We start from the raw sequence: 14,985 nt of genomic DNA, 5'->3' as shown, positions 1-14,985 counted from the left end.
TTAGCAACGTGCTTCTGGTTTGCACAAGAGACGCCAAATCTACACAAGTATGGTTGTAAAGCTCATCGATTGCTGATCACTTAAAAGCAAAATATGTGGAGGAGAATTTAATAAGTGCTTCGTAGAGTTATCATTAAAAGTGGAAGACAAGAAGACAATCAGCCCTCTGAGGGGAAAATCACGTCAGTCTGAAACAGTCTTGAAGATCTCACAGCAGAGTGAAGGTGCTGAGTGACGGCGTGTAAATCTATCTGATCTGAGATGGAGAGAGGAAGCAGGTAAACACCATCATTTATATTTCTCTTTAAAATTCTTAATAAATAATTAATCCTTTAATATAAGTTCATTATATTAAAATCAAATGTTACCTGATGTCACATTTTAATATCTTCACTTTAATCTTACAATCACTGTATCCAGTTGTTATTTCTTTTAAATGAAAGAAATTCAATCATTCTAAATATATACACCCAACATACATTAAACACAGCATACAGCAAACAAACACATGCAGCCAGTCACAACACTCATTACATCATTCATACGCTTCAGAAAATAAATATGTTTTGAGTTCTTTTAAAAGTGGAGACAGTTGTGATGGACCTGAGGTCAGCAGGCAGTTTGTTACAAACTAAAGGCCCCTTCACCGGACTTTCAGTGTACTCTGGGTACATTTAAAAGTCTTCCACCTGATGACCTAAGGATCCGGGTCAGGTTAAACAATGTGAGCAAGTCAGAGATGTGCTGGGGAGCTGAACCAGTGAGTGCTTTATGGACTAATAATAGGATTTTGAAAGTGATTCTGTTTGAACGGTGAGCCAATGAAGTGATTTGAGAACCGGGTCGATATGAATGCATGGACTAATTTCTCTGCATCAGTTTGGGATATGAATGATCATAGTTTGGATTTTTAAACGGGGGTGGGGAACTGCGGACCCAGACTGGGGATATCGTCGGGTGGTGGAAGGAACACTTTGAGGATCTCCTAAATCCAGCCAACACGTCCTTCGAGGAGGAGGCAGAGTCTGAAGACCCAGCGGAGGACTTGTCCATTTCCTTGGCAGAGGTCACTGAGGTAGTCAAAAAGCTCCCTAGTGGCAAGGCGCCGGGGGTGGATGAGATTCGCCCTGAGATGCTGAAGGCTCTGGACATTGTTGGGCTGTCTTGGCTGACACGCCTCTTCAGTGTCGCGTGGAGGTCTGGGACGGTGCCTGTGGAGTGGCAGACCGGGGTGGTGGTTCCCATTTTCAAAAAGGGGGACCGGAGAGTGTGCTCCAATTATAGGGGTATCACACTTCTCAGCCTCCCGGGAAAAGTGTACTCTAGGGTGCTGGAAAGGAGGCTCCGGCTGGAGGTCGAACCTCGGATACAGGAGGAACAATGTGGTTTTCGTCCTGGCCGCGGGACAGTGGACCAGCTCTTTACCCTTGCAAGGCTCCTGGAGGGGGCATGGGAGTTTGCCCATCCAGTCTACATGTGTTTTGTGGACTTGGAGAAGGCCTACGATCGTGTACCACGGGGGCTCTTGTGGGGGGTACTGCGGGAGTATGGGGTTCGGGGGCCGCTACTGCGAGCTATCCGGTCCCTGTACGACCAAAGTGAGAGTTGTGTCCGCATACTTGGCACAAAGTCGGACGCGTTCTCGGTGCGTGTTGGACTCCGCCAGGGTTGCCCTTTGTCACCGGTCCTGTTTGTAATCTTTATGGACAGGATCTCAAGGCGCAGCCGGGGGGAGGAGGGTCTCCAGTTCGGGGAGCTTGGAATCTCATCTCTGCTTTTTGCAGACGATGTGGTTCTGTTGGCTTCCTCGAGCGGGGACCTCCAGCGGGCATTGGGGCGGTTTGCAGCTGAGTGCGAAGCGGCCGGGATGAGAGTTAGCACCTCCAAGTCTGAGGCCATGGTTCTCTGCCAGAAAACGGTGGATTGCTCTCTCTCGGTGGGGAGTGAGACTTTGCTCCAAGTGGGGGAGTTTAAGTATCTCAGGGTCTTGTTCGCGAGTGGGGGTAAAATGGAGCGTGAGATCCACAGGCGGATTGGTGAGGCGTCAGCAGTGATGCGGACGTTGTATCGGACCATTGTTGTGAAGAGGGAGCTGAGCCGGAAGGTAAAGCTTTCGATTTACCAGTCGGTCTACGTTCCAACCCTCACCTATGGTCATGAGCTGTGGGTCATGACCGAAAGGATAAGATCGCGGATACAAGCGGCTGAAATGAGTTTTCTGTGAAGGGTGTCTGGGCTCGGCCTTAGAGAGAGGGTCAGGAGCTCGGACATCCGGAGGGAGCTCGGAGTAGAGCCGCTGCTCCTCCGCGTCGAAAGGAGTCAGCTGAGGTGGTTGGGGCATCTGATAAGGATGCCTCCCGGACGCCTCCCTTTAGAGGTGTTCCGGGCACGTCCAACTGGGAGAAGGCCCCGGGGTAGACCCAGAACGCGGTGGAGGGATTATATCTCCCGCCTGGTCTGGGAACACCTCGGGATTCCCCAGGAGGAGCTGGAAAGTGTCGCCGGGGAGAGGGATGTCTGGGTCAATTTGCTTGGACTGCTACCCCCGCGACCCGACCCCGGATAAGCGGAAGAAAATGGATGGATGGATGGAACGGTAAAATTATGTTCTTGTTATATTGGTAATGTGGTATTCAAAGTGAAGTTCAGAATCTGAAATTACACCAAGATTTCTGACTTGCTCACAGTGTTTTACAGAAATTGAACTCAGATGTAATTGGATGTTTTCCCTCTGGGTTTTTGGGCCAATGACAAGTATTTCTGTTCCGTCTGAGTTTAGTTTTAAAAAGTTTGAGGACATCCAACAGTTGATATCCTGAATGCAGTTCAAAAGTATGTTGACAGGGCTAAGATCGTTGGATGAGAGGGAGATATAAAACTTTGCATCATCAGTGTATGAATGGTAGGAAATGTTGTGTTTTCTCATGACTGTACTGAGCGGGAGCATGTTTAAATTAAAGAGGAGCAGGCTAAGGACTGACCCTTGTGGAACCCCTGAGGTAACTTGTAACACAGCAGATTTGAAATTGACGATTGAAATGTAAGACTGGCTTTCTTTAATGTAGGATGAGAACCAGTGGAGAGCAGGACCTGACAAGCCAGCTGAATCATGAAGTCTTAGAATTAAGATTTCATGGTCAACGGAAAAAAGCGATGTCTATCTTCATCATCATCAACACATTTCTGGCCAACGCAGCTCATTGCACAGGTATGTTACAGGGTTCAAGCAATAGTTCTGTAAACATTTATTCAATATTTGAAGCAAGGGAAGCAAAGTTTACCAAAAAAAATCACATTTATAAAAGTGGTTGAAAACAGTTTGAGCGACAGTGAGGAACTTCAGCGCCTCTTGTGGACAAAGTGATATCTTTAAATATCTTTGCTTATTGTATCCCGAACTAGGAGTGATTTCTGGCTTAAGATCTCATCCTGCTTTTTATAAATGGACAAATACAATAGACATAGACAAAAGTGTAAAAAGTTTAACAGCAGCAAAATATAATATAAAAGTATAATGGAAAATGGGTCAAAGGTCTTGTTTCTTATCCTATAAAAATGTCCATTGTATATCGCTTAAATCCTTTAATGTTGATTTTTTTGTTTCGTTTTCAGGTCCTATTGAATGCAAATTCCCTGAGTCTGCTGCTGCAGCTCAGCAGTGCTCCAGGGCTGAGGGGAGGCTGCTGATTTTTCAACTCACAAATAAAGCAGATTCAAACCTGAGGTTGAAGAAAGACGATAAATATGTTATTGCAAGGATTACAAAACTGAAGATAGAGTTCCAACATAAAGAATATGCCAGAGATGCGAAAGTCTTCCCTAATGGATCCTTCATACTGGGAAAAGCAACGAAGAACCACTCTGGAGATTACATGTTGGAAGAACACACAACAGGAGGGGTTTTATTAAGACGAGTGAACCTGCACCTAGAAATTCAAGGTAGGTTGGACAAACAGAGACTTTGTGTATTTCAGTGAGCTTAAAGATCTAATTTAAAATGGTAATTTGCAGAACAAGTTGTGCTAACAGATCAGAAGTTTGATATGTCTGGAGAGAAGAAAAGGCTCCACACATCTACTTCAGAGGACAGGTGCGACTCATTGCAATAATCCTGCACACTGTTCAAGGGTTCAACTTCCAAATGAAATAAAAGCCATTTAATATTTTTTTTCTGCAAGTTGGACAGTGTACAGGATTATTAAATTGTAATGTCTCGATTTAAAAAAAAAGTTGTATTTATTAATTCATTTTTTTTATTTTAACAAGTAAAAGTTCATTGTTTGTTCCATTTTGTTTAGTATAACATGTTATGTTTGTCTTCCAGCTCTAGTGTCAAAGCCAGCTGTGTGTCAGGTGTGTTCATCAGCAGAGCAGAGGAGCATCAGCTGCTCCTCTGAGGGAGAGGAAGTAAAGTTTACTTTTACTTTGGACGGTGAGACACTGAAGCATACAAGAGACCAAAGCCAGTCCCTGAACAGGAAGGCAGCAAACATGCAGGGGACTAAAACCAAACAAGACCAAGACATTGCCACCATCAGCTTACCTGGTCAGCTGACAGGAAACTTGACGTGTTCTGTTTGGAACAAGGTCAGCAGGGAGGAAACAGTTATTCACCTGAATATCTGCAAAGGTAAATGAGTTTACACTAATACTATTTCTATACCTCAGGTAAAATGTTCTATTAATAACGGCACACTAACTGCAACTGTAGATGTGTTTGCAGCTGAAACACCTGAGGGAATACTACAGGTTATATAGGGAAATATTTTGCTGCAGACTTTTGCCAAATCAGCTTCACCAGATCTGTGTCAGGGCTGCACGGGAGGAAAAGGTGTGGGCTCACCTCGAGTGACAGATTAATGCAAACTTGAGTCTCAGCTCTTGTTCAGTCTTTGCGGTGGATTCTGAGGTCTGATGATTGAATGTGTGCATCTTTGTAGCATCCAAAGATGACTGATATGTTTTTAACTTTCAGGCGTCCACCCTGGTTTCTTGGCTGTGAGACATGGTGTGGGTTCTGTACTTCTGCTGGCTTTGTGTCTTGCAGTCTGCATTGTGCATTGGAAAACAAGGAGCACTGGTGTTCCAGAAGGTAAGAGGAAATTATTTTTATGGTCTTTCTTTTGGTTCCTTGAATGCAAAAGTTACTAAGAGCCCTTTAAGTCAGTGATGAGTTCAGGTGGTTTGATTATTCTGCATCTTTTATGAGGATGGAGAAGTTAATGAAGTCATGTACATCACCCAACTTACGTACGTTAAAGCAGAATAAAACAACTTTCAGAGATGTAAACTTAGTCCTTCCAGAGCATCAGATATCAACTATGATGAACATTTTCATTTTTCTCATTTTCTTTTGCAGACGCTTCCAACGAACTCTTTCTCCAGGAGATCCCGACCTGACAGAGCAGCTCAACATCCTGCTTTGACTCCAGCAATCCCTTCGTGGCAGGCCTCCCTGCACTCACATTTGAATCTCTGAAGATGATCCGAGATCACGTCAGCAGCTCATTATGAAATATCCATTCTTCCATCCATGCATCTTCCTCCACTTATCCTGGTCCAGGCCGCGGGGGCAGCAGTCTCAGCAGGGAGGCCCAGACACTCCTCTCCCGGCCACTTCCACCAGCTCCTCTTGGAGGATACCGAGGCGCTCCCAGGCCAGCTGAGAGATATAATCTCACCAGCGTGTCCTGGGTTCTTCCGGACTTGCCCGAAACACCTCCCCAGGGAGACGTACGGGAGGCACCCTGACCAGATGCCCGAACCACTTCATCTGGCTCCTCTCACAGCAGCTCTACTTTGAGTCTGAGTTACTGACCCCCTCTCTCTAAGGCTGAGCCCAGACACCCTGCAGAGAAAGCTCATTTCAGCCGCTTGTATTTGTGATGTAGTTCCTTCGGTCACTACCCACAGCTCGTGACCGTAGGTGAGGGTTGGAACGTAGATTGACCGGTACACTGAGAGCTTTGCCTTCTGGCTCAGCTCTCTCTTCACCACGACAGACCGGTACAATGTCCGCATCACTGCAGATGCTGTTATATTACAATGTTATAATATATGAAATATATAATTTAATTTGACTCAACGTGAGAAGGAAAAGCTTCCTTGTCTTACCACTAGGTGGCACTATGACATGAGTGAATCTAGGCATGTAGATTTGTTAAAGCTGCGACTGATAGAACATGTTTATCTTGCCCCATATTAAACATTTAAAGGAGAAGTACAACAACTGTGTTTCAGTTCAGCACAATATCAAACATTTAGCTGAAGGTCAGAGTAGAGAGGTTTGCCTTTTATGCTAACTACCTTCCACTTCTACATACCTGTAAATTCATAGAAACCTAAGGATAGCAGAGCTAGCACCAAAGGCAAGACTTTAGTCCATTTATGTTACTTTCAAGGACGCACTTTTGTATATAAGTGTTCTCTCAAAGGTTTCTTTCTTACAGTAATTGTTCTTTAAAACTAAATCATGTCGTTCAGATTTGTGGAAATGTAATTTTTTGTTTCTCATAATTTCTTGAAAATGTTTTTTTTTGTGCTCTTGTGGATAAAATGTTATCTTTGCATTGTTCTTCTTTGTAAGAGTGAATAAAATCATCCTGTTGTGTATCTGCGTATCTTATTTTTGGATGCCGTCAGAGTTCACAGCAGAGAGGAGGTGACCCTGTGACAGAGCGACAGTAATAGTCTGAGGCTGTGGTTTGAAACAGTGGTTCTCAGAGGTTTAATTTCTGCATCGCCTCAATTGTTTGTGAGAATGTTTTTTTTAGGTGCAGCGCGTTCTTAGTTATACGAAGTACATGCTTCTTTTAATATGTGACATTTTCCATACTGTGTGTGAGAGAGGACGACATGCCCTCACATCCGGCTTACAGTGAGCAGGTCTTCATAAATAGACAACTTTTTAAATGAAGTAAAGATCTCATGAAGCTGCAACATCTGTCAAATAAACATTAAATAAATATGCTGCTGTGACTGGACTTTCTCTAGATGATGCACTTTGTTGAAAGAGTATTAAGAGTAAAATATAAGGTTCATGATAATAATTATTAAATCATATGGCATCATTTTTTTCTCAACATGATGTTTGCAGAAGTCGGAGGCATTATGTTCATAATTGTGTAAAGAGTACAATAACCAACCCTGGTTTAACCATTAACTGATGAAGAGGGATGCAAAAAAACATTAATGCTGCATTCACTTCACCTGATTTATTTTTAAAGGAAAGATACGTATATTTATTATCAGAATCAGAAATATTTTATATATCCTGGGGGGGAATTCAGTTATATTACAGTATGCTCTTATAAACAGGATTTAAGAAAGAAAATATTAATAGAAAGAAAGAATACAATAAGATATAAATATGAATTAGAGTTAAAATTAAAAAAATAATAATAGTAAAAAAAAAAAATAATAATAATAACAATAAGAATAATAATAAGAGTTGAGAGAAAAAGAGAAATAAATTAGTATTAAATTAAAATTAAAATGTAATAATGATAATAATAATAATAATAATAAGAAGAAGAAGAAGAAGAAGAAGAAGAAGAAGAAGAGTTGAATCTTTAGTTAATACAGACAATTTTGTAATTAAGTTCTTTTTTATTTTTGTTTTTGTTTATTTGCTTGTTTTTATTTTATATATGTGTATATATGTGCATGTGTATGTATATATAATTTTTTTTTTTTTCCTTTGAATTTCTTTAATTGTAATTGTGTGTCTTTGGAAATGTTTAAAAAAAACTCAATAAACATATTGTTTAAAAAAAAAAGAAGAGTTGAGAGAAAAAAAGAAATACAGAGAAGGCTAGTATATTATTTACTGATCTATTTCTGATGGTAGATTGCAATCTAATGCATGTAAAATGAGGCAAATGCTAACATTAGAGGCCCACCAGGTATCGTCTACCTGAGTATTCTGATGCATAACCTTTACTTGCAGCAACCATGCTGAACTTCATGATTCATCTACAGGTGTCAGACGACTATCATACATTTCATAACGGCAGAAACAATCACCACGAGAACTACATGAAGTCACCCAGAGGTGATATTCAGTTTTCACACGTTGAGACGCTGCGTTCACTTTCAGCTGCCACTCAAACAACCCATAAAGTCAGAAATGTGACCTTACTTTTTGCTGAAAGGGTTTAAATGTGTAGATATAATAATAATAATGAGGATGGGGTTATCATGTGTTATTACTAATGGGGTAATAAGTACAGGTGGTGGATAAATGCAGAAGCACAATCAATCACCATCATTTAGATGTGTGACCTGAATGAAAAATGTATTAATCATGATAATTGGTGCAAAAGCATGCCCTGAAGTTTGGCTTCATCCTGTTGCAACAAAGATTGTTGTATGAAATGTTGCTGTTCATACTGGAACATCGTTTATAAGACACGGTGAGACAGATATAATGAAGAACACCTTCATTAGGGGTTGGAGTTTTAACATGGGTCACAGTCTGAATAATCTCAGAGATGGTTCAGTGAGTTTGCAGATGCGGAAGCTGTGAAGCCGAGCGCTGTGTTAAAGGGCGAGGTTGGGTAACAACTCTAAAACCACTTCCTCGACTTATCATGCAACGAAACAACGAGATGATGAGAAGAGAGCACGCTAGTCCTCTGACAGTGAAGGAACACCTCTTGAAGACTTCACACCACTGACACGTCGGTAAGTGACGACTGAGAACTAAAGATTTTTAACATTTCAGCTGATATTATATGAAGAAAGGAAGCACAGCAAAGTGTTTCTTTACCTTTTCATGATTTTAAAGTTTGGCCCATGACTTCATGAATTCAATTAATGTTACATTTCAATGAAACTCAATGAAAAGTTAACAACTTAACTTCAGTTTAAAAATCTACCTAGAGTTCAGAAATATTTCAATAAAAGTGGCGAAACATTCAAAATAAATGTAATGTTTTTGTAACAACAGGAAAAAGAATGGAGTCCGTCCTCATGATCATCACGGCTCTGGCAGCAGCCAGCGCGGCACAAGGTAAACCTCGACCTTACAGTGAAACCGTTTATCTTAACCACATTTAGAAATAGAGTTCACATTTCTAAGTGATGCATTTGTTTTGTTTCAGGACCTAATAAATGCAAGTTCCCTGAGTCTACTGCTGCTGCAGCTCAGCAGTGCTCCGGGGCTGAGGGGAGGCTGCTGATTTTTCAACTCACAGATAAAGCAGATTCAAACCTGAGGTTGAAGAAAGACGACAAATATGTTATTACAAGGATTAAAAAACTGAAGATAGAGTTCCAACATAAAGAATATGCCAGTGATGCGAAAGTCTTCCCTAATGGATCCTTCATACTGGGAAGAGCAACAAAGAACCACTCTGGAGATTACATGTTGGAAGAACACACGTCAGGAGGGGTTTTAATAAGAACAGTGAACCTGCATCTAGAAATTCAAGGTAGGTTGGACAAAACAGAGACTTTGTGTATTTTAGTGAGGTGTCTCCTGTAGTGTAAGGATCTTATTTAGTGTTTATTAACTGGACTTTTGGAAGAACATTGATCCAGAACAATATTCAGAATAAGTTGTGCTAACCAATCAGAAGTTCAATATGCGGAGGAGAGGAGTGAGAAGTAGCTCATGATATTAGAATTGCAAGAATCCTGCACAAGGTTCAACTTCCAAATAAAATAAAATATACATTTTAATTTATTATTTTTTTGCATTGTTCAGGTTTCTTGCAATACTAGTATGTTTGGAGTAAAACAAATAAGGTTATATTTATTTATTTTAACAATAAGCAAAAGTTTACAGTTTGTGCCTTTCAGTTTGATACGTGTTTTAAATGTTTTTTCATTACTATTAATTTTTCTGACTCAAAAACTCTTCTGGGTTCAACTTCCAAATTCAAAAAAAGCTATTCATTCTTATTTTCATTTTGCAAGTTGCAGGATTCTTGCGTTTGTTCCATTCAGTTTTTTACATATTTCAATTTTTTTTTTAAATAACTTTTTTTTCTGACCCAGAAAAGCTTTTAGATGTTTGTTCAACAATGCAAACACAAATCCATGGCTGATAAAAGAACAAGTTTAAATGTTCTGTATGTTCATGTTGTGTTTGTCTTCCAGCTCCAGTGTCAAAGCCAGCTGTGTCTCAGGTGTGTTCATCAGCAGAGCAGAGGAGCATCAGCTGCTCCTCTGAAGGAGAGGAAGTAGAGTTTATTTTTACTTTGGATGGTGAGATACTAAAGCATACAAGAGACCAAAGCCAGTCCCTGAACAGGAAGGCAGCAAACATGCAGGGGACTAAAACTAAACAAGACCAAGACATTGCCACCATCGGCTTACCTGGTCAGCTGACAGGAAACTTGACGTGTTCTGTTTGGAACAACGTCAGCTTGGAGGAAACAGTTATTCACCTGAATATCTGCAAAGGTAAAGTGATTCACTCTGAGGGGGGAAGTTCACTGGGAATGATTTGCTAATAGCACCAAAATGCACATAATGCGCCCGCTCTGTCTCAAGGTCTGATCCATAAAGCTGTTTTCACTCCTTCAAGAGTAAAAACACTCAGAGCTCTGCAGCTTGTTGCAGCTAGCTCAAGATTTGCACCTGATTGTGACTGAGATGAGCATCTCCACTCTGTGCTCTCATCCTGACAACGCTGACTCCTATCCACACACATGCAGAAGGAAGTCCTAATCATTGGTGGAGTCAATTCATGATGGACTAGATACTCATTACACAGATTACTCAAGCCCCCTTCCTGGAGCGAGACCGCAAAACAGAGCTGGTTCAGATAAACCAAACAAAGGAACAGTCCGTCGTGCATCATGGCAGAGTTTCCATGATGTTGCTATGAGTTGCTATGAATGCATAGTGGCTGATTGAAATGTAGGCAAACAACACTGACACACAGTGGAGCTATTTGCTTGCACTTTGTGGGGATTCTTACCAGGACTTCCACCAGATCAAGATAATGATCAGATGAAGGAATCTCTTATCTGTGTCCGGTCTGTCTCAGATCTGCTGGGGTCCGGCTCCATGCTCACTCGTCCGTCAAGACGTCAAGACCCACTGGTTGTGTTTTCAGAACGCAGCACAGAGCAGGACCTCTGAGCAGCTGGAGTCATGTGACCGAGATTTCCCCACAGTAATCACTGAATCAAGGATTCTCCTCCTCCTCTCCTCATCCATCTGTTGAGATTGATGCTTCCTGCTCCGGCATCCAAGTTAACACATTGACTAGAATAGAAACCTATCAGATCTGGTGCTGTGATGGATCAGACACGGACCGGACACAGAAATATTTTCAGCAGAAGACAGAAAACTGTTGTTGCGTTTTAGCCGGGGCTTCTGACCTGCTGGATCAGAGACGCAGATGGAACGCAACGGAGCAGATCCAGTGGAAGTTAACACATGGATCCAGTGGAAGTTAACACATGGATCCAGTGCTGTGACGGATCCAGTGACTTGACGGATCCAGTGCCGTGATGGATCCGAGACTGACCGGACATTGATCCAGTGGAATTTGGCCGTTTGTCTCTGCGCATGCTTTGTAAATTTGATGCCGTCTTTTCGGCTCACTTGCACGTGTTTAATGGCACAAAAGTTGCACAATCTCTTCATGAATCAGGCCCAAAAACTAACACGGCAATCATTTCGACTGTTTCTAGCTCTTGCAGCATGTTAACTCTGATTGAATAAGACCCATGAATCTATGAGACCTCCACATTTCCTTAATTGAAGCATATTTCCTTCACATTTGTTCTTTAATCCAAAGAAAGTGAACTAAGGAGCTCATGTTTATTAGAAATGTTTTATCTTTAACAACCTTTCTGGAAACATAACATCCTCACATTAGAGATGAGAGAAGTAACAACATACAAACCTCTGGGTATATTTTGATTACTGCAACATAAAAAGAAGACAAGGCTTGATTTCTTTTCTAACTACCGGTTTTTAACTTCTATTTCAAAGCAAAAACATCTGGGGAAGAAACATCTGGTGCCACTACCTTTGGTAAAATGTTGCTGTCACATTTTTTGATGCTTACACATGAACTTCAGCCGTAGATGTTTCTGTATCTTGAACACCTCAGTGTCATTTCCTGCCTCGGTTTGATGCATGCTTTTACTTTCTAGTTATGTTCTCATCCTTTCCTGTGGTGGCTGTGGCTGTAACAGCAAGTTTCCTGGCTATCGTCCTCGTGGCTCTGGGCTGTGGTTTAACCATCCTTCTTAAAACACCAGCATCCCCTCCGGCTAACGAGGGTAAGACTTTCTCTGATGTCTTCATGTCTTGAGTTCTTTTTATTGGACAAAGATCTACATTGATCAACATCTTCTTCCTTCAGCTGTTACAGAAAACCCCGAAGAGGAAATCATCTACTCAGACGTCATAGTGATCCAACGTACACGGACAACCGAACCCGGCTCAGATCCGGACTCTACAGAACCTCCTCCTGAAACAGTATCAGTCACAAGCCTGACCGTGTCTTCCTTTTCTTCCCCGGCTTTGGAGGAAATCATTTAAAACTAATGCTGAAGGGTTTTTGTGTCATGGGCTGTTTAAACAGGAAACTCTTTTCTTTCTTCTTCTTATTATTATTTTGAATCTGTAATTTCCTGACGTAAACATGCTTTTCAAATTAAGTTAATCTGGAAACAATTTATGAAACATGTATCTTAGTATACTGGTTTCTCTTTCCAAAATAAACAGCCAGTCTATGCATGTCAGCCTCGTTGTGTAGACTTGTTTTATGCTACTAAGGAGACTCTCCGACCCTGAGACGGTCATACATACTTTCATCACCTCCCGTCTGGATGACTGTAACTCACTGTACACATCTTTAAACAGAGATACAGGTCGTCCTCAACGCAGCAGCCAGACTCTGCACTAGATCCAAAAACAGAGACCACATCCCTCCTGTTTCAGCTTCCCTCCATCAGCTCCTGATACATTTTAGAATTTAAGATTTTATTGTTGACTCTTAAAGACGCTCAGGTACATTTCTGATCTCCTCCCTCCAAACGTGCCCGGTACCCTGAGGTCCTCAGCCCAGAGGCTCTGCTCGCCGTCACACAGTCGAGGCTGAGGACCAAAGGTGAGAGGGCCTTTTCTGTCAGAGCTCCGACCCTCTGGAACGACCTCCCCGAGGAGATCAGAGATATTTATCCTCCTTTAAAAACACATTTTGAAACATGTGCTTTAACAGGAGATGTCACCTGAGCATCTTTTAATCCAGAGGCTTTTATTCTTTTTCAGGGAGTATCACTGACAGGATTTAATCAGTTTGATTTATCCTTTAATATTATTATAATTTGTGTAAGATATTTCATATTTGAATAGTTTTATATTTTTATATCTTTATATTTCAGGGTCATTTTTATATTTTATATTTCTGATTGTTTTAATCTTTTATTTTTTGTTGTTTTTATTCGTTCAGTATTCTTTTTCAGGCAGAATCCCTGACAGGATTTTTATCAATTTATTTCTTAAGAATAAAAAATATCTAAAAAACAAAACAAAAATATTATTTGTTTAATTTCTTTTTATATATATTTCTGATTTCCGATTATTTGATTGCTTTAATCTTTAATCTTTTGTTGTTTTTATTCTTCCAACATTGTTTTATCTCCTTTTATTCCTCTTCCTCACATTGCTCTTTTATTGTATTTAGTTTCTTATCTGTAAAGCTCTTTGTAACCCTGTTTTGAAAAGTGCAGCATAAATAAAGATTACTATTAATCATAGTGTTGATGAAGTTCTCTTTAACCGTGGTCAAACGTAAGAATGAGAGATACCTCTTTTCGTGGTAACACTTCAACTGAAAAATGAAACCACTTCCTGGACTTCAAAACCACAATAACACCAGAGGAGTAGACTGAAAACCCACGCTGCGAGTAGAAAATGTCAGAGAAAGGTGAAACGACTCGATGAAGACGTGCAGATAAAAAATAGGTGATAGGTGTTATTACGGTCACTCACCATAACGAAGCTAGAAATTTAATTAATTAATTTTTTATTATATTGGTTTCATATAATGAGGTCCATATAATGTAGAAACAATTAAATCCTGCAAAAAGGATATTCTAGTGACAAGTGGAGGCTAAAACTGAGAAACCTTGTGATAAACTGATTCCTTAAAGCAAACAGAGAGGGAAGGGTGAAACAGTGGGAGCAAATACAGGATGGATTTTCAATCTTCGACCACAGGGTGGCAACAACATACAACTAAACACTGCTGTCAACACAGGCCTCAGAAACATCTGTACATCAGGAACAATGATGCATCATTCACAGCCAACAACACAAGCCCAAATATTAAATAGATATCATAGTCAACATAAAACAGCCTTTAATTACCAACTTTAGTATTTAACTTGTCCTTCAGAATCAGGACTGAAGCTGCTTTTACTGACATTCAAATTTGTTTTCTGGATTTTGTGAGCTTCCATTTCAATTTTAAAACATTTTCTTCAATTTTTTTTGAGGCATTAGCTTTATTTCTTTTATTTTAAAAATGCAGACAATAACATTCAAAAAAAATTTTTTTGGAGGCATTAGCTTTAATTCAGAATGTTTTATGTTGAGAGCTGTGAGTGTTTTATAAGAACCAGATTATACAGAAAAAAATGCAGACAATAACTTTCAAACATTTTTTTTGCAATAACTGTTTTTATTTAATATGTTACGTAAGAGCCTAAATGCAATAATCATGCTGTAAGAATTTAAGTTCATGTGCAAAGTAATAATTTACATATATAGTTAATTTATAAGGAGTCATATAAATATCTACATTTATATGGATTGGTGCCATAGAATGTCATGTGTTGGAAGGGTGGATGAATCATTGCATGCTTGTTAAGGTTCTTCAATCTCTGCAGAAGATTTGGTTTTTGTATTAATGAGGTGGCAGTTAGGCAAGGAGAGAGAGGAGCCACACGGTTCCAGGTAAAACTAAGGCTTCATTCAGTGGAACCCACATGCCAAAAAATCCCATACAGG

At 40.4% G+C, this 14,985-nt stretch overlaps 2 protein-coding genes across 2 annotated transcripts; both read left to right on the top strand.

Annotated features, from left to right (window-relative positions):
• The first annotated feature begins 1,474 nt into the window (after nt 1–1,474).
• Nucleotides 1,475–5,541, top strand: LOC117812645. Its single transcript, XM_034683546.1, has 5 exons — nt 1,475–1,598; nt 3,613–3,939; nt 4,325–4,630; nt 4,976–5,092; nt 5,360–5,541. Exons 1-5 carry the CDS (start codon nt 1,475–1,477, stop codon nt 5,398–5,400), a joined length of 915 nt encoding a protein of 304 aa, XP_034539437.1. The 3' UTR covers nt 5,401–5,541.
• A 3,421-nt stretch (nt 5,542–8,962) lies between these two features.
• On the top strand, nt 8,963–13,284 carry LOC117812458. Its single transcript, XM_034683201.1, has 6 exons — nt 8,963–9,013; nt 9,105–9,434; nt 10,105–10,410; nt 11,956–11,997; nt 12,120–12,248; nt 12,332–13,284. Exons 1-6 carry the CDS (start codon nt 8,974–8,976, stop codon nt 12,508–12,510), a joined length of 1,026 nt encoding a protein of 341 aa, XP_034539092.1. The 5' UTR covers nt 8,963–8,973; the 3' UTR covers nt 12,511–13,284.
• The last annotated feature ends 1,701 nt before the right edge of the window (nt 13,285–14,985 follow it).

The sequence above is a fragment of the Notolabrus celidotus genome, chromosome 5, assembly GCF_009762535.1.
Source record: "Notolabrus celidotus isolate fNotCel1 chromosome 5, fNotCel1.pri, whole genome shotgun sequence".
NCBI lineage: Eukaryota > Metazoa > Chordata > Actinopteri > Labriformes > Labridae > Notolabrus > Notolabrus celidotus.
The sequence above is the reverse complement of the archived record's forward strand: the minus strand, read 5'-3'. Positions and strand labels throughout refer to the sequence as shown.

Bases quoted from the DNA above. Each gene is read 5' to 3' on its own strand.
- LOC117812645 (XM_034683546.1), top strand. From the start codon at position 1,475: ATGTGTTTTGTGGACTTGGAGAAGGCCTACGATCGTGTACCACGGGGG. The intron at 3,940-4,324 runs GTAGGTTGGACA...TTTGTCTTCCAG, and splicing joins CCTGCACCTAGAAATTCAAG to CTCTAGTGTCAAAGCCAGCT. The intron at 4,631-4,975 runs GTAAATGAGTTT...TTTAACTTTCAG, and splicing joins TCACCTGAATATCTGCAAAG to GCGTCCACCCTGGTTTCTTG.
- LOC117812458 (XM_034683201.1), top strand. From the start codon at position 8,974: ATGATCATCACGGCTCTGGCAGCAGCCAGCGCGGCACAAG. The intron at 9,014-9,104 runs GTAAACCTCGAC...GTTTTGTTTCAG, and splicing joins AGCAGCCAGCGCGGCACAAG to GACCTAATAAATGCAAGTTC. The intron at 11,998-12,119 runs GTAAAATGTTGC...TTTACTTTCTAG, and splicing joins ATCTGGTGCCACTACCTTTG to TTATGTTCTCATCCTTTCCT.